This window comes from Acinonyx jubatus, chromosome B4 (assembly GCF_027475565.1).
Source record: "Acinonyx jubatus isolate Ajub_Pintada_27869175 chromosome B4, VMU_Ajub_asm_v1.0, whole genome shotgun sequence".
Lineage (NCBI taxonomy): Eukaryota > Metazoa > Chordata > Mammalia > Carnivora > Felidae > Acinonyx > Acinonyx jubatus.
In genome coordinates this window covers 23850886-23878478 of record NC_069387.1, presented here as the reverse complement: position 1 = coordinate 23878478, position 27593 = coordinate 23850886, and the positions used below count along the sequence as shown (strand labels likewise).

The 27593-nt window shown below is 39.6% G+C and overlaps 1 protein-coding gene across 1 annotated transcript in view; it reads right to left on the bottom strand.

Moving 5' to 3' along the window:
* Window positions 1–27593, bottom strand: part of GAD2 (glutamate decarboxylase 2) — an 86780-nt gene that overhangs the window by 42905 nt on the left and 16282 nt on the right. The window contains exon 8 of the mRNA XM_015085847.3: window positions 17538–17617. Within this exon, the coding sequence (XP_014941333.1) occupies window positions 17538–17617 (80 nt within the window). The remainder of the gene's footprint in view (window positions 1–17537; window positions 17618–27593) is intronic.

Below are 27593 nucleotides of genomic sequence, written 5' to 3'. Positions count from 1 at the left end.
TTTTCATTTATCAAGTTGACGCAGGTCACTTAAAGGTTTTAGTTCCTAGGACTAGTAAGAACATGGTGAATAGTCAGCCCTGTACGCTGCTTAGGGGGAGTGTAAATTGGCTGGTTCTTTTCTGAAGGGCAACATGCCAGCAAGTATCCAAACTCTTAGTGCAGACATAGTCTGGGGCTCAGAAATTCTATTTTTAGGAATTTTTCCTACGAAAATAATATAAGTATGCATGCAAATATTTAGCCACACTGATATTTATATTAGCAATTTTTTTAAATAGTAAAAATTTAAAGTAGCTTAAATGTCTAACAACAGATTTGTTAAGTAATATAAATTCCAAACAATAGATCATTAAATAGTAATTAAAAATGATATTGGAGGGGTGCTGGGTGGCTCAGTCAGTTAAGCATCCAACTCTTGATTTCAGGTCAGGTCATGATCTCATGGTTTGTGAGTTGGAGCCCCACATCAAGCTCTGCATTGACAGTACAGGAGCCTGCTTGGGAATCTGTCTCTCTCTCTCTCTCTCTCTCTGTTGGAGATGCAGGAGAGAAGCATCAAAGAAAAGCCTTCAAAAGGGAAGGGCTGGAGAAGGTGCAAGGCCTTAGGACATGTTTACACAGCTGAACGCTGCTGTGGCTCAGCTCCTAAGGAACAAGAAACGTAAGGAACGCCAAGAGCCATTAACATTGTCCAGGGCCAGATCCTCCTTCACACCTGACCCTTCCTAGTGTTATAGAAACCAATTCACTCGAAATTCAACCATGAAAAGCTAAACCATTAGACTGATTGACACACTTGCTTAGCTGACTTTATGCACATAGTCTTTAGCAATTATCCTAATAAAAAGAAGCTTCATTCTGGAGTTGGGGCCTCATTCTGACTCATTCTGAGTATGAGGACATTGACTTAACTGCACTTTGTGGACTCATCTTTTGTGACTCTGACCATACTCCCTGCAACATCTCTCTCTCAAAAATAAATAATAAATAAACATTTAAAAATGATATTGGAGAATTTCTAATGACATGAAAGTTGCTCATTATATTTTATTATGTAAAAAACAAAGTTCTAATCAGTAGGTTTTATATTTAAATATACATAATATGTTTGGAACTACATACACCAGAGTATTAGGAGATTATGTCTAGATCCTTCTATCTTCCTATTTTTTATAATGAATATATTCTGTTTCTAGAATAAGAAAAGAATCTTGTTTTTTTTTTTTTTTAAAGAAGGGGCTATCCATTACCTAATACCATATACAAAAATTAACCCAAAACTGATCAAAGACCTGTATATAAGGGTTAAAACTATAAAACTCTTAGAAGAGAACATAGGGCAAAACTTCATGAGATTGGATTTGGCAATGCATATTTTCATGGATATGATGCCTAAGGCACAAACAAAAAAAAGGAAAAATAGACAAATTGGACCTCAAAAATTAAAAACTCTTGTGCAATAAAAGATACTATCAACAGAATAAAAAGCATCCTATAGAATGGAAGAAAGAAAATAGTTCCAAGTTTCTGTAAAACTTGATAAAGGATTAACATCCAGAATATATAAAGCACTCCTTCAATACAACAACAACAATAACAAAGACCCAAACAACCTAAGTCAAAGGTGACCAGATGGATCTAGAGACACATATATGACATTACATCCAACAGCAACAGAAACACATTCTTCTCAAATGCACATGGACTTTCTTCACAATAGATCATATGCTAGACCACAAAACCAATCTTAACAAATTTAAGAAGATTGAAATCACGTCAAGTGTCTTTTCCAACCACAGTGGCGTGAAAGTAGGAATCAATTAAAAAGAAGAAAATTGGAAAAATTACGATAACTATGTGGAAATGAAAACCACACTGCTGAACAACCAGTAGATCAAGGAAGAAATAAAAAAGAAATCAGAAAGTATCTTTGGACAAATAAAAATGAAATACATCATAACAAAACTTATGAGATGCAGTAAATCAGTTCTAAGAGGGAACCTAATAGTGATAAATGGCTATATTATATGAAAAAAATCAATATCTCAAAATATCTGACTTTATATCTCAACGAACTAGAAAAGTAATAACAAACAAACCTAAAGTTTAGCAGAAGGAAGGAAACAATGAAGATTAGAGCAGAAATAAATGGAGACTAGAAAGATAATAGAAAAGATCAACAAAATTAAGATCTGGCTTTTTGACAAAAAAGAAACAAAATTGACAAACCTTTAGCCAGACTAACCAAGAGAAAAAAGGGAGAAATAAAATTAGAAAGGAAAAAGGAAACATTACAACTCATACTACATAAATACAAAATATCCTAAGAGACTACTCTAAAAAATATTATGTCAACAAATCGGATAATGTAGAAAAAGTGAAGAAATTCCAAGAAACATACAACCTACTGAGACTGAATCATGAAGAAACAGAATTTCTGAGGAGACCAATAACAAGTAAAGAGATAAAAGCAATACCCAACAATTTCCAACAAAGAAAAGCCCAGGACCAGATGCCTTTATAGGTAAATTCTACCAAACATTTAAAGGGTTAATGGCAATCCTTCCCAAACTCTTCTAAAAAGTTGAGGAGGAAGAAACATTTCCAAACTCATTTTATGAGACGAGCATTACCCTCATACCAAAGCCAGATAAGGACACTACAAGAAAAGAAAATTACAGGCCAATATCTCTGATGAACATAGATGCAAAAATTCTCACAAAATACTAGCAAACCAAATTCAACAATACATTAAAAGTATCATACACAATAATCAAGTGGGATTTATCCTTGGGATGTAAGGATGGTTCAACATCTGCAAATCAATCAATTTGATACACCACTATAATGAAGGACTAGAATCATATGGTTATCTCAATAGAGACAGAAAAAGTATTTGACAAAACTCAACATCTTTTCATGATAAAAACTCTCAATAAACTGGGGTTAGAGGGAGCCCACCTCAACATAATGAAGGTCATGTATGACAATCCAATTGTACTTAATGATTAGAAGCTGAAATATTTTCCTCTAAGATCAGGAAGAAGGCAAGAGTGCCTACTTTTACCACTTCTATTTAACATAGTACTGGGAGTCCTAGCCAGGGCAATTAGGCAAGAAAAAGAAAAAAAAAAAGACGTTCAAATTGGAAAGGAAGAGGTTAAATTGTCTCTGTTGCACAGGACAGGATCTTATATATAGAAAACCTTAAAGACTACCAAAACCAGTTAGAAGTAATAAATTTAATAAAGTTGCAGGATATGAAATTAACATAAAAAATCAGTCCCATTTACAGTAGCATGAAAAAGAATAAAATATTTTGAAATAAATTTAACCAAGGAGTAAAAGATATGTATACTAAAAACTATAAGATATTGATGAAAGAAGACACAAATGGAAAGATGTACTGTGTTCATGGATTGGAAGAATTAAGGTTGTTAAAATGTCCATACTACCTAAAATCCTCTCCCTATCAAAAATCAAATGGCATTTTCACAGAAATATAAAAAACTATCTTAAAATTTATATGGAACCACAAAAGAGTCCAAATAGCCAAAACAATCTTGAGAAATAAGAACAAATCTGGAGGCATCAGATTTCCTGATTTCAAACTGTATTACAAACATATTGTAATCAAAACAGTATGGTTCTGGCATAAAAATAGACACATGGATCAATGAAACAGAACAAAGAGCCCAGAAATAAACCCATGAATGTACAGTCAAATTACCTTTGACAAAGGTGTCAAAAATACACAATGTGGAAAGAATAGGCCCTTCAATAAATGGTGCTGGGAAAACTAGACAGCCACATACAAAAATACGAAACAGGATCACTATCTCCACCATGGACAAAAATTAACACAAAATAGATTAGTGACTTCATTATAAAACCTGAAACCATAAAAATCCTAGAAGAAAACATAAGCAGTAAGCTCCTTGACATCAGTCTTGGCTATACTTTTTTGGATTTGACACTGAAAGCAAAGGCAACAAAAGCAGTAAGAAACAAGTGGGACTACATGAAACCAAAAACCTTCTGCACAGATGGGGTGCCTGGGTGGCTCAGTTGGTTGAGCATCCGACTCTTGATTTAGGCTCAGGTCATGAGCTTGGGGTTGTGGGATCAAGCCCCTTGTTGGGCTCCACGCTTGTGTGGAGTCTGCTTAAGATTCTCTCTCTCTTCCTGTGCCCCTCTCCCCTGCTCTCTCTCTAAAATAAAATAAAACAAACAAAAACCTTCTGCATAGCAAAATAAAAGATCAACAAAATGAAGAGGCAATTTATGGCACGGGAGAAGACATTTGTAAACCAAATATCTGATAAAGGATTAATATCCAAATTATATAAAGAACTCCTACAACTCAATAGCAAAACCCAAATAAACTGATTTAAAAATGGGCAAAAGACGTGAATAGATATTTTTCCAAAGAAGACATATAAATGACAAACAGGCATATGAAAACGTGTTTGACATCATTAACCATCAGGGAAATGCAAAGCAAAACTACAGTGAAATATCACCACATACCTATGAGGATGGCTATTATCAAAAAGACATGAAATAATAAATGTTGATATGGGTGTGGAGAAAAGAGAACCTTCGTCTGGTGCAACCACTATGGAAAACAGTATAGAGGTTCCTTAAAAATTAAAAATAGAACTACTGTATGATTCATGAATCCCACTCCTTGTTAAATATCCAAAGGGAATGAAGTCAGTATTGCAAAGAGATATCTGCATTCCCATCATCACTGCAGCATTATTCACAATAGGCAAGATTAGGAAACAATCTGAGAGTTAATTAGTGAAGGAATAGATAAAGAAATGTGATACACACACACGCACAAACACACACACACACACACACACACACACACACACACTGGAATATTATTCAGCATAAAAAGAAGGAAATTTATGACAGCATGGGTGAACCTGGCAGATACTACACTAAGAGAAATAAGCCAGACATAGAAAGACAAATATATAATTTCTTTTTTTTTAATTTTTTAATGTTTATTTATTTTTGACAGAGTAAGAGAGAGAGACTGAGTATGGGTGGGGGAGGGGCAGAGAGAGGGAAAGGGAGACACAGAATCTGAAACAGGCTCCAGGCTCTGAGCTGTCAGCACACAGCCTGATGCGGGACTCAAACTCACAAACCGTGAGATCATGACCTGAGCCCAAGGTGGACGCTTAACTGACTGAGCCACCCAGGCACCCCAATATTATATAATTTCACACACACACACACACACACATATATATGTGTGTGTGTATATATATATATATATATATATATATATATATATATATATACTTGAAAAAAATCAAACTCATAGAAGCAGAGAGTAGAATGGTGATTGCCAGGAGCTATTGAGTGGGAGAAATGGGGAAATGTTGCCCCAAAAGTAGAAACTTTCAGTTATAAGATGAGTAAGTTCTAGGGATCTAATATAAGTTCTAGTAAGTCTAATGATGACTTAATAATGTTATTTTGTATAGAGTTTGTTAAGAGAGTAGACATTAAGAGTTGTCACTACTCCCTTCCCCCCCACACAAATGGTAACTGTGTGAGGTGATAGATATGTTAATTAGCTTGATTGTAATCATTTTACAATGTATGTATATATATATATATATATATCACAAATCATCATACTGTATACACTAAATATATATAATTTTTATTTGTCAGTTATACTTCAGTAAGACTGGAAAAATATATCTTCAAAAAAGTAAAAATAAGCAAGTGAAATTATTTTTAAAAATGGGCAAAGGACTTAGATAGACATTGCTCCAAAAAAGATGTACAAATGGCTAATAAGCACATGAAAAGGTATTTGACATCACTAATCATTAGAGAAATGCAAATCAATATCACAAGGAGATACTATCACACCCATTAGTATGGCTACTATTAAAAAAAAACAAAACAGGGGTGCCTGGGTGGTTCAGTCAGTTGTGTCCGACTTTGGCTCAGGTCATGATCTCAGAGCTCATAAGTTCAAGCTCTGTGTTGGGCTCTGTGCTGACAGCTCAGAGCCTGGAGCCTGCTTCAGATTCTGTATCTCCCTCTCTCTCTGCCCCTTCTCCACTCACGCTCTCTCTTCCTCAAAAATAAATAAACATTAAAACAAACAAACAAACAAACAAACAAACCAGAAAATAGCAAGTGTTGACAAGGATATGGAGAAATTGGAATGCTTGCACACAGTTGGTGGAAATGTCAAATAATGCAGCCACTATGGAAAACAGTATGTCAGTTCCTCAAAAAATTAAAAATACAATTACCATATTGTCTGCCAATTCCACTTCTGAGTATATGCCCAAAAGAATTAAAAGCAAGGCTCAAAGAGGTATTTGCATACACGTGGGCATAGCAGCATTTTCACAATAGCTAAGATGTGGAGGCATACCAAGTGGTACACACACACAATGAAATTTTATCATTCAGCCCTAGGAAGGAAGGAAATGCTGACATTTGCTACAACATGGATCATCATTGAGGATATTATGCTAAGTGAAATCAGTCAATCACAAAAGGACAAAAAAGAGTCAGGTACCTAGAGTGGTCAAATTCATGGTGATAGAAAGTAGAAAGGTGGTTGCCAAGGGGTGGGAAGAGAGGGGGGATGGGAGGTTTTGGTTTAATGGATATAGAGTTTCTGTTTTGCAAAGTGAAAAGAGTTTTGGAGATGGATAATGGTGATGGGTGCACAACAAAATGAATGTACTCCATTATCATTGAACTGTCGATTTAAAAATGGTTAGGATGGCAAATTTTAAGTGTATTTTACCACAATTTAAAAACTGGGGAAAAGGGGACAAAGGACCATGTTTAACCAGTAAACACTAGGAGCTGTCTTCTGAGTCCAAGCCCTGATTCTTCTTCACTTCCCAGCTAAGTGATCTTGGACATGATGCCCCTCTTCCAGGGTTAGGAGTCAAAGGGAGGAAGGTGGACTTACCATACTGCTGAGGACTATTGTGTACATAGAAACTCTTCACAAACTGTGTCAGCACCAGGTACGTGTGAGGGGATATACTCTTCTGTGTCTCTAATAAATGCATTAACTAGATCAATTGTATAAGGTGCTCAAGAGTCTGCCTGGCACATAATAAACACTCAGTAAGTGTCGGCAATTTTATAATCCTTCCTGATATAGGACATAATGAAGTGCATACACCTCTAGCACCTCTGAATTCTCTGCATGTAAACCCATAGGAAATATGACACTCAGAGGGCTTACCCCAGCCCTGCTCAGTAGTAATTGATTCAAGGTCTCTGTGAAATCTATCCTATCACAGTGCACTCAATAGCTCCCCGGGGATCTGAAAGAGTTAATTAGCTTCCCTAACTGCCTTCAGACACTGGCCACAAGTCAGCTAATTTAATAAAAGAGTATAATGGCCCCAGATTATTTACATTTTCAATTGTTTAAATCAACAGAATGATAAAGTGTGGTACTTAATAAGCACAAGGAAATGTTATCTAACTGTAATTTATAAAGCTGAGAGATGTGTGAAAATAAAAAACTAAAATTTATACAAAAACATAAGCGTTCACTTTGTGGTATACAAGTATTCATCATAATACCTAACAGAAATCTTGAATTACAAGGATGGCCAGTGACTCCTCTAGTCCTCTGCCAACCAGGTATCACCTGTCTTGCTCAGATTTGTTTTCTATAAGGTTTTACAACAATTTAGATAATTTAAAGGAAACCCTGAAGGGAGGAATAAGAGATGGAAAAATGGGGAGAGAGTGCTAGAGAGAATTAATTTCTTTAAAATTTTTATTAAAAAGTTTATTCATTTATTTTGAGAGAGAGAGAGAGAGAGAGAGAGAGAGAGAGAGAGAGAGAGAGAATCCTAAGCAGGCTCTTCACCATCAGCACAGAGCCCCATGAGGGGTTAGAACTCATGAACTGCGAGATCATGACCTGAGCTGAAACCAAGAGTCAGATGCTTAACTGACTGAGCCACCCAGGCACCACTAGAGAGAATTAATTTCTAAATGCACCTATGAGTCCATACTCATGGTAAATACACACACACACACACACACACACACACACACACACACACACACATACACACATACACACACAGAGTGAGGAGAGGTCTTCCTTATAGTAGAATGACAGGAACTGATAAATAGAGAAGGAGTGATGGAGTTAGAACACCACTGTTTTGCAACCATCATAGTCATAATTCGGGCAAGAACCTTCAATGGATGCTACATTAGTGAGTGAATGTTTCAGGAGGAGCTGAATATTTATATTGTCGTGAAGCACCTCCTAGAAGATAACCTGCAAAGTAAGAATAGTCATTTTGCAGGGGAGAAATCTGGCAGACACTACCCTAAGCTGACATTACTAATAACATGACAAACTTCCTGAGGAGGAACAACTGAGAAAGACAAGGGTCACCCCCCTGGAATTCCTGCCTAAAATGCATTGCTTGGATCTAACCATGAGGCAATATGAGACAAACCCAAATTAAGAAATATTCTTCTAAATAAATATGCTCTTCAAAAATACCAATATCATGAAAGACAAAGGAAGAATGAGGAAACATTCCAGATTAAAGGAAACTAAAGACACATGACAACTGAACGTAATGTGCAATCTTGGACTGGGAATAAATAGCTCTAAAGAATATTATTGGGGCAACTGATGAAATTTGAATAAGGTATATTGATTAATAATTGTCTTGTGTCAAGGGCAGATCTCCTGATTTTGATCATTGTACTATGGTTATGTAAGTGAGTATCTTTGTTCTTAGGAAATGCACATTGAAGTATTAAGGGGCAAAGCGGCCTGATGTCTGCATGGAATTCTTAAATGGTTCAGAAAAATCTGTATCTATAATATACATATAATTTATATTTGTAATATTAAAATATTTATTACATTCAAGATATAATATTGAATTATATACACGGAGAGAAACAGAACTCTAAAGCATGCATACTGAAACTTTAAATGGATTAAAGACCTAAATGTGAAACCTGAAACCACTCTGACATTAACCATAGCACCTTTTTCTAGATATGTCTCCTAAGGCAAAGGAAACAAAAGTGAAAATAAACTTTTGGGACTACAACAAAATAAGAAACTTTTACACAGCAAAGGAAACCATCAACAAAACAAAAAGACAACCTACTGAATGGGAGAAGATATTTTCAAATGACACATCCACTAAGGGATTGGTACCCAAAATATAAAAAGAACTTAGATAATTCAATACAAAAAGATCAAATAATCTAATTAAAAATGGGCAGAGGATCCGAACAGATGTTTTTTCAAAGAAGACATAGAGATGGCCAACAGATACATGAAAAGATGCTCAACACCACTCATCATCAGGGAAATGTAAGTCAAAACCACAATGAGATACAACCTTATAGCAGTTAGAATGGCTAAAATCAAAATGACAAGGAAGAACAAGGGTTGATGAGGATGTGGAGAAAAACAAACCCTCAATCACTGTTGGTGGGATGCAAACTGGTGCAGCCACTGTGAAAGACAGTATGGACGTTCCTCAAAAAATTAAAAAGAGAAATACCATATGATCATATGATCAAATAATTCCACTACTAGGTATAAGGAAAATGTGATACACACACACACACACACACACACACACACACACACACACACAGTGTGTAAGCCCAGGGCTTTGCCCCTCCCCCACCCACAGGTCCCTAATCTTTCCCTTGTCCTTCCAGAGCCTGTTTTCTCTCCTGTTTTCTCTCTCTTGCTTCATTCTAGTTGTATAACGTAAGATAACAGCAGAGCTCTTATGAGTTCTGCAGAAAAAGACCCTACACAATTTTAGCCAAAGGAATAAGGAACTCACAAGAGAAATTAACTTCTATTTTATCCCTTCTTTTCATATAATTCACATTTTTTCTCCCTAGCAGGTCCTTCATCTCACAGTGAAATATGCCTTAAGCACCCTCCTTAAAACAATGAAACCAAAAACCATCCTGAATTTAATACCTGCTCCAGCTTCTATCCTCCCTACCTCCCTTCATGGCTCAACCTCTAGAGAGGCTGTCTATATCTGTTCACTCTTCCCTCCCCTCCACCCGCCCTTCACCCACTGCAAACTGCCTTTTGCCCTCACCCCTCTATTGAATTTTTTTCATGTTTATTTATTTTTGAGAGAGAGAGAGAGACAGAGCATGAGTGGAGGAGGGGCAGAGAGAGACACACACACAGAATCTGAAGCAGGCTCCAGGCTCTGAGCTGTCAGCACAGAGCCCGATGTGGGGCTTGAACTCACAATCTGTGAGATCATGACCTCAGCCGAAGTCAGAGGCTTAACCGACTGAGGCACTCAGGTGCCCCACCCCTCTATTGAAACTACTCTTACCAAAATCACCAGCTACCTCCTCATAACTAAAGCTGATGGGCAGCTGTTGACCCTCAATTTCATCTATTGGTAGCATTTGAGGCCGTTAACCACTTCTTCTAGAAAGATTCTCATGGCCCTCATGGCCCCCATTCCTGATTCTCCTCTAACAACTCTGGCTGTTCCTTCTCAGTCTCCACTGCAAGACTCCCATAAGTCTGCTTATCCCTGAAATGTAGGTGCTACTTAGAGTTCTTTCCTAGGCCCACTCTGTGTGGCTTCCATTGTGTAATTTCAGAGTTTCAGGCTCATATTTCAGAATGCCTATCTGAATCCTCACTTGGCCATCTTATAAGCTCTGCAAACTCGACATATTCAAACTTGAACTTTTCACTTTGGCCAGGGTTCCTTATCTCAGAGAACAGCACCACACGGACTTAGCTGACAAGCCAGAAGGCTGTCGTTCATCCTTGATTCTTCTTTCAACCTGCATACCAACCAGTCAATAATTCCTATTAATTCCAGCATTCATTCCAGCTGACATCAGGTCAGCACCATTCAGCATCAACTCATATCACTGCCGCAGCTACCAACTTCCAGCCTCCAACCTACAATTCACTCTGTATTTAAAATGATCTTTCTAATGGTAAAATATGATGTCACTTTGCTGCTCAAAACCCTTCAAGCTAAAGTCGAAACATGCCTCATAGAATCCTTCATGATGAGGACATTCTGACCATTTCTCCCCAGAACTTCTTTTCAGTTCCTTGGGCAAGCCAACTTCCCTCACATCCATGACTTAGAATGTGCCATGGCCTCTGCCTGGAACATTCTTTCCTCTTCACTAGCTAATTCCCATCATCCTCCCTCTGGATGTAGAATTACATGTGAATCAATAGCAACCTGTACTTGCCCTCACACAGCACATACCTTTCTCAAGTGTTATCCCATGTTCCCAAGTCTGCCTTTGCACACTAGACTAAGTTTTGTAGCATCTGTGACTATGTCTACCTTGTTCGCGACTGTGTTTCCAGTCAAGGCCACTGCCTACATCCAAAGAAGCCTCTCATAAGGCTCCCACATCTATCATATGGGAACTCTGTATAGAAGTTTTCTCCCCTCTGCTGTCTGAACTCTTGGGAAACATCTGTTTGTTTAGTGGCCTAATCCAATTCTAAAATATCACTCACTCCTCTTTCACAAATATTTATTTTTCTCTAGATATTAACTCATACTTTTCTTCTCTATCCTTAGACACCATCAATGAAGTACTAATTTGGATCCCAGAAAAATATTAGACCTAATCACACTAAAGTAAAAATCCATTAATCTCAATACTGTGAAGATTCAACTTTTTGGTTATAAGGAAAAAGAACTCTTAAACTAGATCTTAGGAAATCAAGGATGCATCTAGCACATTTTCCTCTTTTGAATTTAACAATTTTTACAAAAATAGAGCACTCTTCGCATTCAAATGTAAGACATGGTGAAATGCAGTTTTCCATTGCCTTACTTTACTTATTAGAGTAATAACAAAGTTAAATATGCTTTTTGATTTTTATCTCTGAAAGAACCTTTTCCAAATAAATGAAGATTTATTATGTAGTTCTATTTATTTGAGTTTTAACTGAGAACCATGTTTCACTTTGAATGGGTTACCAAACTGAGCCCCTGTGATTACTAATTAAGAGACAGTATCTTGCAGTATTTTCTTCCATATGTGGCTTTGGGCTTGTTGTTAGAAAGGCACAGGGGCGCCTGGGTGGCTCAGTCAGTTGAGTGTCTGACTCTGGCTCAGGTCATGATCTCATGCTCCATGGGTTTGAGCCCCATGTCAGGTTCTGTGCTGACAGCTCAGAGCCTGGAGCCTGCTTTGGATTCTGTGTCTCCCTCTCTCTCTGCCCCTCCCTCGATTGCACTCTGTCTCTCTCTCTCTCTCTCTCAAAAAATAAATAAACATGAAAAAAAATTGAAAAAAAAAAAGGAAAGAAAGGCACAGACCACTCTCCACTAGGACATTTTGCTTCATTGTGAGTTTGCTACTAAGTCAACTGTCTGCCGAGCACAAGATAAAACCTATCACCCCCTCCACTGACAGACTAACATGCAGAGTCAGAGTAACTGTAAGAAATGAATGTCTTCCAGAGCAGGTCCAGGTTCATGTTTTGCAAAACCTGGATGAACTTTGCAAAGCACATTAGGAGAAACGAGAATGCAGATACACACTTTGTCAGTCTCAAGTGATTTTCTGAACTGCACATCTGACTTTCACAAGGAGGGGAAAGAATAAAAACAAAATGGCTGCCAAGCATGTTTTAACTGATTCCGACTGGAAGGGTGGTTACTGTCCAGTCGGGATGACTGGAATGACTGTCCAAAGCCTGCTCCTTGGCTCCTGACCCCAAACACTTCAATGGCATTTAATCCATTAGGCCACGCTCTGTCTTAAACTCATTCCGTAGAGATGATATGAATTATCTATATAGAATTAAAGACTGCATTTCACTACCAACACAGCTTTGAGTTTTTCCCCCAACATGCTCTCATACAATACTGCTAGGAGAATAAACTGGCAAAACCTTTGAAAGGCAATATGGTCTGATGTATCACTTTCCTTAAGGATATTTATATAATTTCAGTTAGCAACTGTACTAAGAAATAATCATAAATAGAGAAGTCCTGGGCACATAAGAATATTCACTGAAGGATAGAAAGGTTATTTATAACAGCAACACCAGAAACGAAATGAACACGAGGGGAGTAATATTTTGTGCTTGCTTTCTACTACATATAATTTTTAGCATTTTACATTTGTGAAAACATTTAATCTTCGTAACAACCCTATGAAGCAGGGCCTTTCCTTTTTCCTTTTTTCAGATAAGAAAAGTGAGACAGATAAGGATCTGCCCAAGCTGGTGCTGGAGCTGAGATAGGAAGGATAGGGTGTCAAAACACTCCAGCTCTGGAGTCTGCCCTTCAAAGTACTATCACTTCTGTGCTTTCTCACATAGTCACTCCTCACATATTATGTAGTTAAGCATGTTTGTAATAAAGTGGAGAAATGCTTATCATGTCTAGCTAGGAAAAGAAACGTAACCACAAATATGTAAATTAAAAAAGGAAAAGAGGGGCACACCTGGGTGGATCAGCCGGTTAATTGTCTGACTCTAGATATCGACTCCTGATTTTGGCTCAGGTCATGATCTCACAGTTTGTGAGATCAAGCCCTGCATCAAGCTCTGCACTGACAGTGCAGAACCTACTTGGGATTCTCTCTCTCTCCCTCTCTCTTTACTCCTCCCCTGCTTGCTCTCTGTCTCTCAAAATAAATAAATAAATAAACAAACATTAAAAACCTTTAAGAAAAAGAAAAAAAACCCCACACCTCTATGGTTTGATAAAAGATATTCAAGGTTTTGACACAAATATGGAATTAGTGATAATCTTTGGGTGGTGGAATTACAATTTTTCCCTGTTATTTTGTATTTTTAAATTTTTTTTTGATGTTTATTTATTTTTGAAACAGAGCATGAACGGGGGAGAGTCAGAGAGAGAGGAAGACACAGAATCTGAAACAGGCTCCAGGCTCTGAGCTGCCAGCACAGAGCCCGACGCAGGGCTCAAATTCACAGACCGCGAGATCATGACCTGAGCCGAAGTCGGACGCTCAACCGACTGAGCCACCCAGGCGCCCCATTATTTTGTATTTTTTAAAGTAAGCATGTATTTCCTTTCAGATGGTAAAAATGATCACTTAGTTAAAGCTCTCATGTGCTTCCTACTCCCACTCACCTTTCCCTCTACCTGCTGACCTTGAACGACACAGGTTTGAACTGTGCAGGTCCATTTACATGTGGGTATTTTTTCATAAATACAGTACAATACAATAAATGTATTTTACTTCTGATTTTTTTAAATGTTTATTTGTTTTTGAGAGAGAAAGAGAGACAGAGAGGCTGTGAGCAGGGGAGGGGCAGAGAGAGAGGGAGGCACAGAATCTGAAGCAGGCTCCAGGCTCTGAGCTCTAAGCTATTAGCACAGAGCCTGACATGGGGCTTGAACTCCTGAACCGTGAGATCATGACCTGAGCCAAAGTCAGATGCTTAACCAACTGAGCCACTCAGGTGCCCCTCCTTCTGATTTTGTTAATGATATTTTCTTTTCTCTAGCTTACTTTATGGAAAGAATATAGTATGTAATACATACAACACAAAATATGTGTTGACTGTTTATGTTATTGGTAAGGCTTCTGGTCAACAGTAGGCTCTCAGTAGTTTAGTTTTTGGGATGTCAAAAGTTATATGTAAATTCGACGGCACAGGATGGTGGTGGGGGTCAGTGCCCCTTGACCCCCATGTTTTCAAGGATCAATTGTATTTCCTTCCTCCTTGCTTCACTTCATACTTCCACTGCAAATTTTTTTTCCTCCTGGGCCTCATTTCTCCCATCTCTTATTTCTTATCTTTTTTTCTTTCTTCTCCTTCTTATTCTTCTTCCTGTGTTGCTCTCTCCTCCCTTCCCCATCCATCTCATAAGTCTCATGAGTAGAAGGAGAAAAAGTCCCCATAGCCCTAACTTCCTAATGGCCCTTTCCCTCTGTACCCTCCTGATGGGTATATGTAAGGGGAAGGGAGGTTGCAGGGTATTTTGTGATAAAAACCAATAATTTTTAACATTATGTTTTAGTTTTTCTAGTGGCTTCTAAAATTGCTGATATAAAATTCTTTGATGTGAAAATGTGAGGTCACTTGGCTAGTCACTGATTCTTGACCCCACTGGTTTCCCAGCATTCTCTGCTTTCTGCTCCTTTCTCTGCTGCTGGTGAATGATAGGCACCTTTTGGCATTTCTTCCCGGCAGCCCTGTCTGTGTTCCCTGTTCCTGCAACATTCTTGCTTTTTCTTCTTGCTCTTCCTTCTTCCAGGCCTGCACTTCTCTTTGGACCCTGATGCTGCCCTCAGTCAGTAGTCCTCAGGCCACACTTTGGCTCCCGGAAATGCCTGGTTGGCTGGTTTCATTGACTCACTCCAAGGCCCCTTGCATTGTTAAAACCTGAATCTGACAGGAGTAGAAGCGGTAATATCGATGCCTTGAGGAGTGAAGGGCTCCCTCTGTTCTCCCAGGTCATCTGCCAGACCACTGGGATTCAAGTCAAGAACACCTGCTGACCAGGCTGGCTTAGAAGACTGAGTGGGTCAGGTAATTAGGGCCTGTCTAGATGATTCTTCCTCAGACTCTAGGCTCCTTTTAAGAGTTGGCTACAGATTTTAGTATGTGTGCTGCCGAAGCGAGCATAAAAGTTGGCTACCAACTGAGAAAAATGTTAGTCACCTAAAGTTTTATTCCCAGTTAGCAGGTTTTGCTAACTTTCCAGTGCCAGTTTTCTTCTTAAACCTCGGTTCTCAAGTACCTTATAGTATTGGCAGTCTCAAAAATATAAGCACTTTTTGGGGCACGTGGGTGACCCAGTCAGTTAAGCAGCCAACACTTGATTTTGGCTCAGGTCATAATCTCAAGATTCATGAGTTCAAGCCCCACATTGGGGGCTTGAGATTCTCTCCCTCTCCTTCTCTTTCTGCCTCTCCCCCACTTATGCACTCTTTTTCTCCCTCTCTCTCCCTCCCACTCAAAAAAAACACCACAAAACTTGAAAAAATCTTCAGATTATATATATATATATATATATATATATATATATATATATATATATATCCTTCCTCAAAATGTGCTTGCCTGGCTCCATTCCTCATAATAATTTCCCACCCATCGTATTGCTAGAGCCTCATGACCAGCCTCACTGACCTAGGTCTCTCCTGTTCCTGCTTCCTGAAGGATGATTTCGATCATGCTCTTCTCAGATAAAAATGCTTTCGGGTTACCTTTATTACTGACCCAACAAACTCAAATGCTAAGTTTAGCATTCCCCTCACCACCCCCATAACAAGGAAAAAAAATCACTTTTTCTGTTTGTAAAAGTAACATGTATTCATTGTAAGCAATCAAATAAGGTCAGGCAAGACATAAAGGTGTGAACAAGAAAGTGGCAATCCCTTGTAATTTTCCCTCCCAGAGAGAGAGGTGTCATTAATCAGTTTGTTTTGTTGAGCTTTCAAAATCCCACATGGCCCACTGGATTCACCATGGCTGTCCGTCCCCAATGCCTCTGGTCAGGCCCCGTTCCTCAAGCCCCACAAGCTGACTCCTACTTCTGGGGCTTTGCTGGTGGTGTTCAGTCCTCTGCAATGGCCCCCATCTTCCCCTCCCCCCATCCACTTCATCCCTAGCTTTGAAAATCTTTTGAAAGCACAAGTTCTCCTTGCTGCATGGAGCCTTCCAAGCCTTACCAATGTACAGAGTATGTACTCTGTGCCACATGATTCAACCATAAAACTGTCTCCTGCTGGTGTGACCCCATCTCTCCTAGATCATATACTGTCAGGGAACCAGGATTATGCCTTATGCTTTCTGAAGCCTCATGATATGGTGGGCAATCACAAATGTCTGTCTAATAAATACTTATGAAAAAATAAATGGTTGAGTAGCTTCCTTCTAATTTAGTGAAATGTCTTAATTCTTTGGAGACTACATTTAATTTTTTATAGGTTACAGACCTATAGGCTAGTGAAAATTTACATGGATATAGTGGAAAGGCCTTTTAAGCTCCCTACATCTATTTCCAGAATACCTATGACATTTGCGTGCCTATTAAGGCAGGGATTTTCCTTATGAGAACCCTTTGGTTCCAGCACAGAATGGATGAGTTGCTGGGGCATCATTTACTTCTTGCTCACTAAACTGTCCCCCCTTCTGTAATCACACAATCGTGGCACCTAGAATGATGATACATCCATAAATCAGTGCTCAAACTGCTGGTTGTTGCTTAAGTGCCCAGGTGATGAATGTCCTTCTGCACCTTCTTGGTGCAGAATATTTTGATTGATTTAACAAAGGTTCCAATTCAGTCAAGGGCCGTGAAACGCTCCACAGCATTGAGGAACAACATCCCAGGACTCCAAGCAAGAGCCCATGTGAAAAAGAAACAGCGAAACATAAGCAGGGATGGAGGTAGGTTTGCTGCCCCCCCAGCCAATGCCTATTTTTGGACTAAAAGATAATACATGTGGAAGTTGCAAATTGCCAACCAACAAGGGTTGCAGATTCGCACTCACCTCTCATCGCATTTAATCAGAATCACGCTGTCTGTTCCAATCCCCAGAGCTGCAGCTCCCTTCTTGAGAGAAAAATGACTCTAAAAAAAAACAACATTTATAATTAGTTGTGTGTAAATTCAAGATCCATTCCCTCAGCTGTTTTTTTTTTTCTCCTTTTATTTTTAATCTCCCTCAAAAACCTCGCTTGCTGAGAGAAGATGGCATCCTTCCATTGAGGTTTGTTTTTTTAACCTATGGTGAAAGGCACATAACATAGAATTTACCACCGTAACCATTTGTAAGTATACAGTTCAGTGGCCTTAGGTACATTTATGTAGCTGTGCAACCATCATAAACCATCCATTCCTTTCATCTTGCAAAAGTGAAATTCTGTACCCATTACACAATAATTCCTCATTCCTCCCTCCCTCAGCCCCTGGCAACCACCACTGTACTTTCTGTCTCTATGAATTTGACTACCTTTGGTGCCTCATGTAAGTGGAACCATATAGTATTTGTTAGTTTGTGACTGGCCTATTTCACTCAGCATAGTCGTCCTCAAATTTCATCCATGTTGCAGCCTGTGCCAGAGTCTCCTTGTCTGTCCATTCATCCATCAGTGGATACTTGGGCTGCTTCCACCATTTGGCCATTGGGGATAATGGTGCTATGAACATGGGTGTACAAATATCCCTTTGAGCCCTGCTTTTAATTCTTTTGGGTATAAACCCAGAAATGGAATTGCTGGGTCAATGGTAATTCTATTTTTGAGGAATTGCCATACTATTTTTCATAGCAGCTGCCCCATTTTACATCCCACCAGCAGTTCCCAATGGTTCCAACTTCTCCCAAACTTGCCGATAGTTGTTATTTTCTGTTTTTTGGTAATAGTCATTCAAATGGGGGGGAGCGGTATCTCATTATAGGTTTCAATTTGTATTTCCTTAACGATTACTGATGTTGAATGTTTTGTGTGCTTATTGGCACACATTGTACATTGTCTTTAAAGAAATGCATATGCCAGTCTTTTGCCCATTTTTGAACAGGTTGTTTTGTGGTGGTTGTTGTTGAATTCATTCGAGTTTTTCTTCTTTCTTTCTTTCTTTCTTTCTCTCTCTTTCTTCTTCTTTTTTTTTTTTTTTAGAGAGAGAGAGAACATGGGCAAGCAGGGGAGGGGCAGAGGGAAAGAAGGAGAGAAAGAATCCCAAGCAGGCTCCATACCTAGCACAGAGCCCAACATAGGGCTCGATATCATGACTATGAGATCATGACCTGAGCCAAAATCAAGTCAGACACTCAACCAACTGAGCCACCCAGGGCCCCTCACTTGAGTTTCTGAGTGAAGATAATAAGACCCTGGAAATTATAAATGGACCTGCTACCCCAATAGACAATAATCCAAACCAATTTTACATATAAGGCATAAAAACAAGTCAACTGACTCCAGGAACTATGTACAATATGGCTTCCAGGCTTATATTTTCCTACTAAGAGATTACACTCAGTGTCTCTCAAGTTCAGTGAAATTGTGGGCACTCAAGAGAAGAAGTTGGCCTTAAATCCAGCACTCTTTACCCCAGACTTGGCGCAGGAACTAGTTGCTGTATAGGCGAACTCTCATCCTGAGGCAGGAGCAAGGAAAAAGCATCAGTCACTGGCTTGAGGAGGATAGTGTGCAGAAAAGGCCACACTGACAAGCCACTGCCAGATCTCTGTTTGTGCTTTTGGTTATTGATCGAGGGTAGGATTCTGAATCTCAATGGCTGTAATCACAGGGCAATTTGGAAAACTGAGAGAGGCTAACCTAAGCCCAGCTGTATGGCATCTGCCCAGCAGCCTCTTACTATTAACTACACATCATTAAGCTGTCCGAAAGGAGTGCTGCTTCCTCAATTTACATCTCCAAAGGGTTGCTGACTGGAATGTTAAGTTAGAGTTTGGAGTGTACTCTCTCTGAATGCCCACTTTTGACTCATCTGAATTCTGATATATGCAGCAGAGGAACTATTAACATATATATTTTTAGGGGGTGTGTCTAATAAGCAAGAAGCAATCACGTTGATAACAGCAGCAAATAATGTAAACCAATAAATGAGGCCCTGGACAGAGGAGTTTAAAAGGCCCAGTGTACCCAAGGAGTAATGACAAAGGGCCATTAGCCTCATTTGACAATCAGAAAGACAAAGTAGACAGTCGTTACCAAGATACCTGGGAACTAGGAGAGAAAGCTTAACTGGGTTTGTAAAGATGCATGACTCCCCCAACAACACAAAAAAGTGTTCTCTCTTGCATCGTTAGCAGATCCCCGGGTGACCCCCAGAAGAAAGAGCTCAGGGGGAAATGGCACAGAACAGAGGGACCAGCTGCCCACTGAGCAAGCACAAGCCACTCAAATGAAGCCCCTCAGTGAAGGAGCTCCTAAGCACTGTTAAAACCAAACACAAATGGTGACCAGACTTGAAAATTTCCTGAGCAGACAATCAGTTTAGTCCTACAAGCAGAGCTTAATTTAGCTTATTTTGCATGACAAGTGAGGCTAACAACTCGGGTCACATCTTGCTTCTGCCTCTGAAAATCATAACAGAAACTTAAATTGTTCCCCCAAATTGATATGAGGTAACCACTAGGCAATGCTCTTTCATTTCAGAGAATTCTAATACTGTTCCCAGTCACTGTGAAGAGTCAACAGTCACTGCTGCCATACTATATAAACTGCTTGTAACAATATACTCGGAGTCTCATACCCTCTTTTGGTTTGAGCGCTCTGGGTTTGCAAAGTCTCTTTTTGGTGTGTGCACAATAAACTTCCACTAATTACTACTACCTCAGTGATTCCTTGGTTTTACTTTTATTTTTGTTTTTGTTTTTTCCTAAACCTTTGATAGTACTAAACTGCCAAATGGCAAACTGGGGCTAAGTAAGAGATCTGGTGCACCTGGTCAATGAGAGGAAGTAGTCTTGTCTGTTTTTTAATGAGAAAGAATAGGGATTCTCAAATGAGGGGCAATTACCTAGGATAATTGATCACTCTAGCAAATGCCACACACTTAAAGAAAAAACACATGCTCAAATAGAAGGCTTCAAGATGGGGAACGAAAAGGGATATGAGGCATGAAAACGAAGATTAGGTACCGAACACTGAGCCTGTTTACATTTTCAGGAAAGAGAGCAGGGAAATCACTAGATGTTATCCACAAATAGCAAGGGACCATGGAGAGCAAGGAGCCAAAGGAAAAAAAAAAAGACACTACCTAATGAGGAAGAAACAGTGAAAACAGCTTAAATGGCACATCTCCGTGCTGGTGAGAACACATGGGGAGTCATTTTTAATCCTTGGCACCATGTTTAATGGACCTACTTGTTGATGAACCACAGCAGAGCAGCATGCTGGGAGCTGAGGAGCCCAGAAACCAGGTGTTTGAAGAGAGCTCAGAGGATGCTTGTTCATGGGCAGAGGGCAACCAGGACATGTGGCATGGGTGGCCTTCATATCTGAAGGGCTGTGTCAAGGTAAGAGGAAAGGGACAGATGGTTCCGGGTGGCTTCAGAAGGTAAAGCTGTGAACAAAAATTGAAAGCTACAAGGATTCGGATGTGTCCCCAAATCATCAAGACTCTTATGGTGATCAGTCATTCATCAACAGAATGGCTGGGGTATGAGTTAATGAGTATCCCCCGTATCTCCTCCACCCTGATCTTGGAAAAATAATAGACTTGCTAGAATCTAGGGCTTATTTAGAACTATATCATATTTCTATTTGGGTAATAGATATTAAAACCCATCTGATTTTTATTTTTTTACAAAATGAAAATCCAAGATTGATGGGAGATTAACTTCTCTATCCTTTTTAAAAAAATCACAAGTAATCTAGATACAGGCTACATGATTCAGCTGATATTTAAAATATGTGCAAATAGGGGGGCCTGGGTGGCTCAGTCAGTTAAGCGTCCAACTCTTGATTTCAGCTCAGGTCATGATCTTGGTGTTCATGAGATTGAGCCCCACATAGGGCTCTGCACTGGGTGTGGAGCCTGCTTAAAATTCTCTGTCCCTCTGCCCCACTCCTGCTCATGTGCACTCATGCACACTCTCTCTCTCAAAACAAAACAAAATAAAATAAATAAAATATGTGCAAGTAACCATGGGGTTGTATAGTTATAAAATAATTGTAATTAAAAAAATAAGCCGGCTTTCTGGGCTTGGGTAGGATAAGATTATCCAGAGTAAGAATGCGTGGGGGTGAGAGCCCACAGGCTGGGGCAGGGGCATGAGCTCCATCATTCCATCTAGCCCTATGACTAGAGGGTACGCATCAGCTCCTTCCTTCAGTAATGGGGACAATAAATCTTTTCTGTCTTTAGGGATGGTGGGAGAATAAGGTGAATAGGGAAAAGCTCTGAGACAAACCACTTCAGCCTCTTGACATGCTGGTTTCTCTCCCTCTATTACAATTTAGATAAGCAGCTTGGAAACCTGATTATAACTATGTCAAGCCATTGTTGGTCACATCCAAATTTTTAATGGAGACTCAGATTCAACTACTTAGTGGACCACGGGGTCTCAGGGAAAGCTTCTGCTAAGCTCACGGACACAAAGATTTTTAAAACAGCCCTCAGTCCCCTGCTACTTCCCCTATTTCATCACCTGCCTTGCCTCCTCTTGCTCTTTCTACTGCTAGCACTGGTCTTCTTAGTCTTCTGTGAGCTCACGAAGCTTGTTCTTGCCTCTCAGCCTTTGTACTTGCCATTCCATTTCTTGGGCAATCCTTCCCTCAGACATTTATATGGCTCCCTCCCTCATTCGATGTAGGTCTCTGCTATATATCACCTCCACAAAGACCTTTTATGACCATCTTGTAAAACAGCCCACTACTGCCCCATTCTCTTGTCAGCATGTGGCATTAAAGCAAATATTTATTAGTTTACTATCTGTCCCCTACTAGAACACAGGTTACATGAGGGCAAGGACTTTGCTGTAGTATATAGTTAACACGGATTTATCAAATTTGACCATATGCTCAGAGAACAAGTCCAGAAAAATGTCTACTATTTATTGACACAAATCTCTGGCCACAAATCCCAATATTGAGGTGTGGTTTTGGTGATTGGGGCCAGATGATGGTGGCCTAAATAGACCCCAACACCTCTAATCTAAAGCTCATTCTAAAAGCAAGTCCAGAGATCTTCCTGGCATCCATCCCAAAGGGCCCAAGATGGGGTCCTTCCCAAGCAGGAAGCTGGCCCTGATAGCCAGATCAGCCATTTTGGGAAGAAGCAACTCAAAACTTCAAACAAGGAAAGAAAAAGGACACACTAGGTTGGAAATGTCAGTTCTTGACTCTTCTGACATTCTGTCAAAAGCTCCATCTTCTGTCTCTAAGGTCTATTCATTGTCCTTGGACTTGAACCCCTTTGTGAGTGGAGTAAATGAAGCATGTTTGAAGGAACACCAAACAGATGTGGATGGGGGGCCTTACACAGCAGGACCCCCAACAAATATGTCGTGAAGCCCAACCTACAAAAGAGCTGAAATCTGCTTGGTTGACCCCTCTGCATATTTTGGACACCACTCCCCGCTCAGCAATTATAGGAGCAACAGTCTTTCCCTTGTCCTCCTTTTTCTCCACACTCCTCCCATACACCTACTGGTTTGCCCCTATACATCCTGAGATTTGATGAAAATGATAGCCTTTTCTGCTTTAGACTGGGTCCTTGTCCTTGCTTCTACTCATCAAGTGGCCTTAAAAGAGCATCCTACTTTCTAAATCATCTGATTTACAAAGAAGCTTGTACTCTGTGAGACCACCTCATTGATTTCTAATTATAATGATTTGGAGGATAGGGGATCACCCAACCACATTCTCAGAGACTCCATGTGATTATGATGTGATATGGATCTGCATACAAGGCACCTCCGGGAAGCTGGTACCTTATCACTCATAGTTCTACAGTGTAAAGTCACCCATTGTGAGCTTGTGCTCTAAGTAAGTGCTAAAAGAAAAGAATAATATGTATCGAGATTCAGTTGACATGAAAAGAGATCCAAGGATGACAGCTGGTGACAAATGTGAACATCAGCACTGAGCATGTATTCCCTTACAGTGATCACTCACTGTGGTCTCTGGGGCACTGAGAAGTGTGACTATCCCCTCCGGACCCCTGTCCTTTCCTTCCCCCACAGTTCAATATATGCTCCCTGAGAGCAGGCACTGGGTCTGTTCTGTTCACTGTTGCCTCCCCAGTACCTGAGGCATTGCCTGGCACATATTGCACTGAGTGAATGAAGGAAGGTATAAAGAAAACATCCCACTGCCCCATGGTGCCCTTGTGCCTTGCTGACCCCTTCTTTTGTCTCTTATTGCAACGGAAATACCCCAGGAGAGGCACTTATGTTTTACGAATCATTTACAGGGCTCTCAGGCTCTTTCTTGACAGTAGGTTTTCATGGGATTGAGTAGAGGGAGAAAATGACACAGGGGTGATGATGCCCTGAAATGAACAGGAAGTAGGAATGCAGAGGCTAAAGGTAAACTGGTTTTAGCTCACAGTTTCACTTCCTGAAGTTCTGTCAGGTGAAGCTTCTGTCTAATGGGAGCATTACATGGGAGCTGTCTGTTTCCAAGCTGCCTGGGTCACCTTTAGTTTTTTTAAACATAAAGGACATCTATTTTTTGAATTGAAGCCTCTCCTATAGTGTCTTTATGTGAAAACCATTTTTCTAAACAATTATGAGAATCATCTCCCTCCCAAAGTGGGCTGAGGCCATGAGGGGGCTCTGCAGAACACTGGTGACTAGTTGTAAAGAGTGGAGTGAGTTGTGCCCATTGCGTAAAAGATCCCAGTACCTGTAATCTGATTTGAAGAACAATTTTCCTAAATGCAATTATGCTGTTCCACCGAAATTCTTTCTGGAAGAGCTTGTTGCACACAAGGAAATAAGAGAAATTTGGAATGAAGCTCACAGTTTGGGCTTTCAAAGGATTCAGAGCTAGAGATATAAATTATTGAGCTAGAGTCTTAACTTCCCTCTAAACCTACTTTCAAGAAAGGACCTAAAACTCATCAGATTAATTTTTGCCAAGCTTTTCTATCACTGAAGATTTGGTGACAACAATGAGATTTCAGCAAAGGATGAGTATTGAACCAGCCAGTCTTTAAGATCATTTCCAATTCTGAGATTTTGTGATTCCATATTGTGGAGGAAAATAATCTTAGAACTCTTTGCTTATGTGCTATCTCTTATTTCAATTTAGTGGATATATTTACTTCTTCTAATGTTCTTCATAGCAATATTATTTGTTTAATTCAGCCCTGTTCAAAATTTCAAGAAAACAGTTGGATTTGGACAAACAAAAATTTAATAGCTTGCCCTCCTTATCAGCATGGGAAAATTCTAGTCTGGGTTGGCATCCAGAAAAGAGACAGGTAGCTCTATGGGTTACAAAAGAGAGAGACAGTGTGGATCATTTAGAAAACAAAAGATGACCCTTCCCTTCCTCAATGTGTGATGTTTCTGGTTGGATGCTGGAAGACTTTCTTAATGTCATTTCTATCCCTATAGCTTTACACAGGTCCAAGTTTTAAACTCAGTGCTCAGACTAGAAGAAAAGTCAGTAACTGGCTCAATAGATTAGAAAATTATATTAGCACTAGAAGAACTAACATGGGGAAAACAGGATTTCAGAAAGGATGCTACCACGTGAATTTAGAGCAGCCAGCTAGAGTGGTGTAGAGATCACCCAACCCAGTATTTGAAAGAGCGGTACTGGGATTATCAGGAAACTGATACTCTAGATCTGACTCTGTCATTGACTGGCTGTGAAACCCTGGGCAAAGCATCTATCACCTCTGGGACTTGGTTTCCTCATCTACAAATAGTTTTTTTTTTAAGTTACCTAACATTTATATAGAGTTTCCTACATTACAGGAGCTGAGGTGACTGTTTTTTTTAATGTTTATTTTATTTTTGAGACAGAGAGAGAGAGTGAGCAGGGGACAGGCAGAGAGAAAGGGAGAGAGAGGATCTGGAGTGAGCTCTAGGTTGATGGTGGAGAGCCCAATGTGGAGCTTGAACTCATGAACTATGAGATTATGACCTGAGCTAAAGTTGGATGTTTAACTGACTGAGCCACCCAGGCACCCCACAGTGACTGCTTTATAAGGCTCTCATTTAAGTCTCCAAAAGTCTTGGGCCTTGGAAACTCTCAAATAACATGAAGAAAGATAATAATACTTAAAGCAGCTTCTGCCATAGCCATTGTCCTAACCCCCGCCCCCGCCCCTACTGGATCCACAAAGCAGCTCTTCTACTCATCCTTTCTCCCTGTAGGTAAGGGACTCAGGAAAGAACTTCCATGCAAAGATGGAAATTGTTTGGCCTAGAAAAAAAAAAAAAGCATTTGAGACATGACTTGGTAATCTTCTGTCTTCAGCCTGTGGGGATCTATTTCTGGGGCTGGTGGAGACAAGGTGATTGTAAAACCTGAAAAGATGAAGGGAATATATGGCCTGGCCCGAAGCTGGAAGGAACTACACTAAGTGATGAATGGGATGGAATGGCCCTGAGGTTTAAAGCCCAAAGGAACTAGATATAGGGGTCACATTTACCTCTCAACCTGGAGCTTCAAGGGTAGGGCTCACTTTTAAGGGCTTATCTGAACAGAATGGTTTGGATCAAGAGTTCAGTAAGACATAGGAGTGCCTTAAGTGAACTCTGAAAGTCCCCTCCAGCCCAGGTCTATGAGATAATTAGGAAGGTTGCAGGGTATTTTTTGTTTTGGTAGGGGCAGTAACAATTTAGCATCATGTTCACATTAAGAAAAAGCACTTGGTGGAAATTTTATTTGGGAAAGTATAAAATATTAAATTAATTGATGAGATATGGCATACAAAATGTTGTTGCTGAATATTTTAATCTGGTTTCTACATTGGTAGTTGGGACAGGGAGCTCACTGACCTGGGGGTCAGGAAACCCATTTAATCCTGACTCTACTTGCAGCCTTTTCATTTAAAAAATGCTGATAACAGTCTTTGCTCTACCTGTCCTATGATATTGTTGTGTGAGTCAAATGAGTTAATGTATATTGCAAGTGTATTGGAAATTGTCAAATAGTTATCATATATAAGGTATCATACGCTAGATAAAGAGCTCATCTGGGGCACCTGGGTGTCTCAGTTGGCTAAGTGTCTGACTTCAGCTCAGATCATGATCTCACAGTTCATGGGTTTGAGCCCCGCATTGGGCTCTGTGCTGACAGTTCAGAGCCTAAAGCCTGCTTTGGATTCTGTGTCTCCCTCTCTCTCTGTCCCTCCTCTGTTTGTGCTCTGTCTCTCAAAAAACAAATAAATGCTAAAAAGTTTTTTTTAAAAAAGAAAGAAAAAGAGTTCATCTTGTCAAAAAATAAGCCTAGAGTTAGAACCAATTGGTATTTTAGGAAAGGTTCATAATTCAAATGTTCTTTCATAATTATATGCATGGATAGAGGTAAAGAAGGAGGAGGAAAAATTGAATGGTAATTGTACAGCTGAATCACCTTTCTTTTGCTTAGAAGTGAAGAAGTAGACTCTAAGTTTGCAATATCAAAAAAAGAAGGCATAGCAAAATTATTCTTACACCACATGACCTGGGTTTTCTGGGCAAGGTTAAGTCAATTTCCATGAAACTTGAGCCAAGAAATTAATGCAGACACCAGACAGCATAGTACAGTTTGCTGGTCAACCAACCTCATTTCAGGTTGCGCAAACAGCATGGAAGCCAAAATAAAAAGATGCCCAATATAAGATCATTTGAATTTTTTGAGGCTGAGACCAGAGTAACATTTAACTATTTTGGGACACAATACCATAGGAAATAGTAAGTGGAAAAAATTATATCATGATTTTCTATCCGTGGACAAGTTGAGAAAGGAAAATTATCTCATGGTGGGGTACTAGGCTTAACAGGTTGAATATGCCCTCCCTGAATAGATGTCCACATCCTAATCCCTAAAACTTAAGAATATGTTACCTTACATGGCAAAAGGAACTTTGTAGATGTGACTTAACTAAGACTCTTGAGATAGGAAATTGTCCTGGG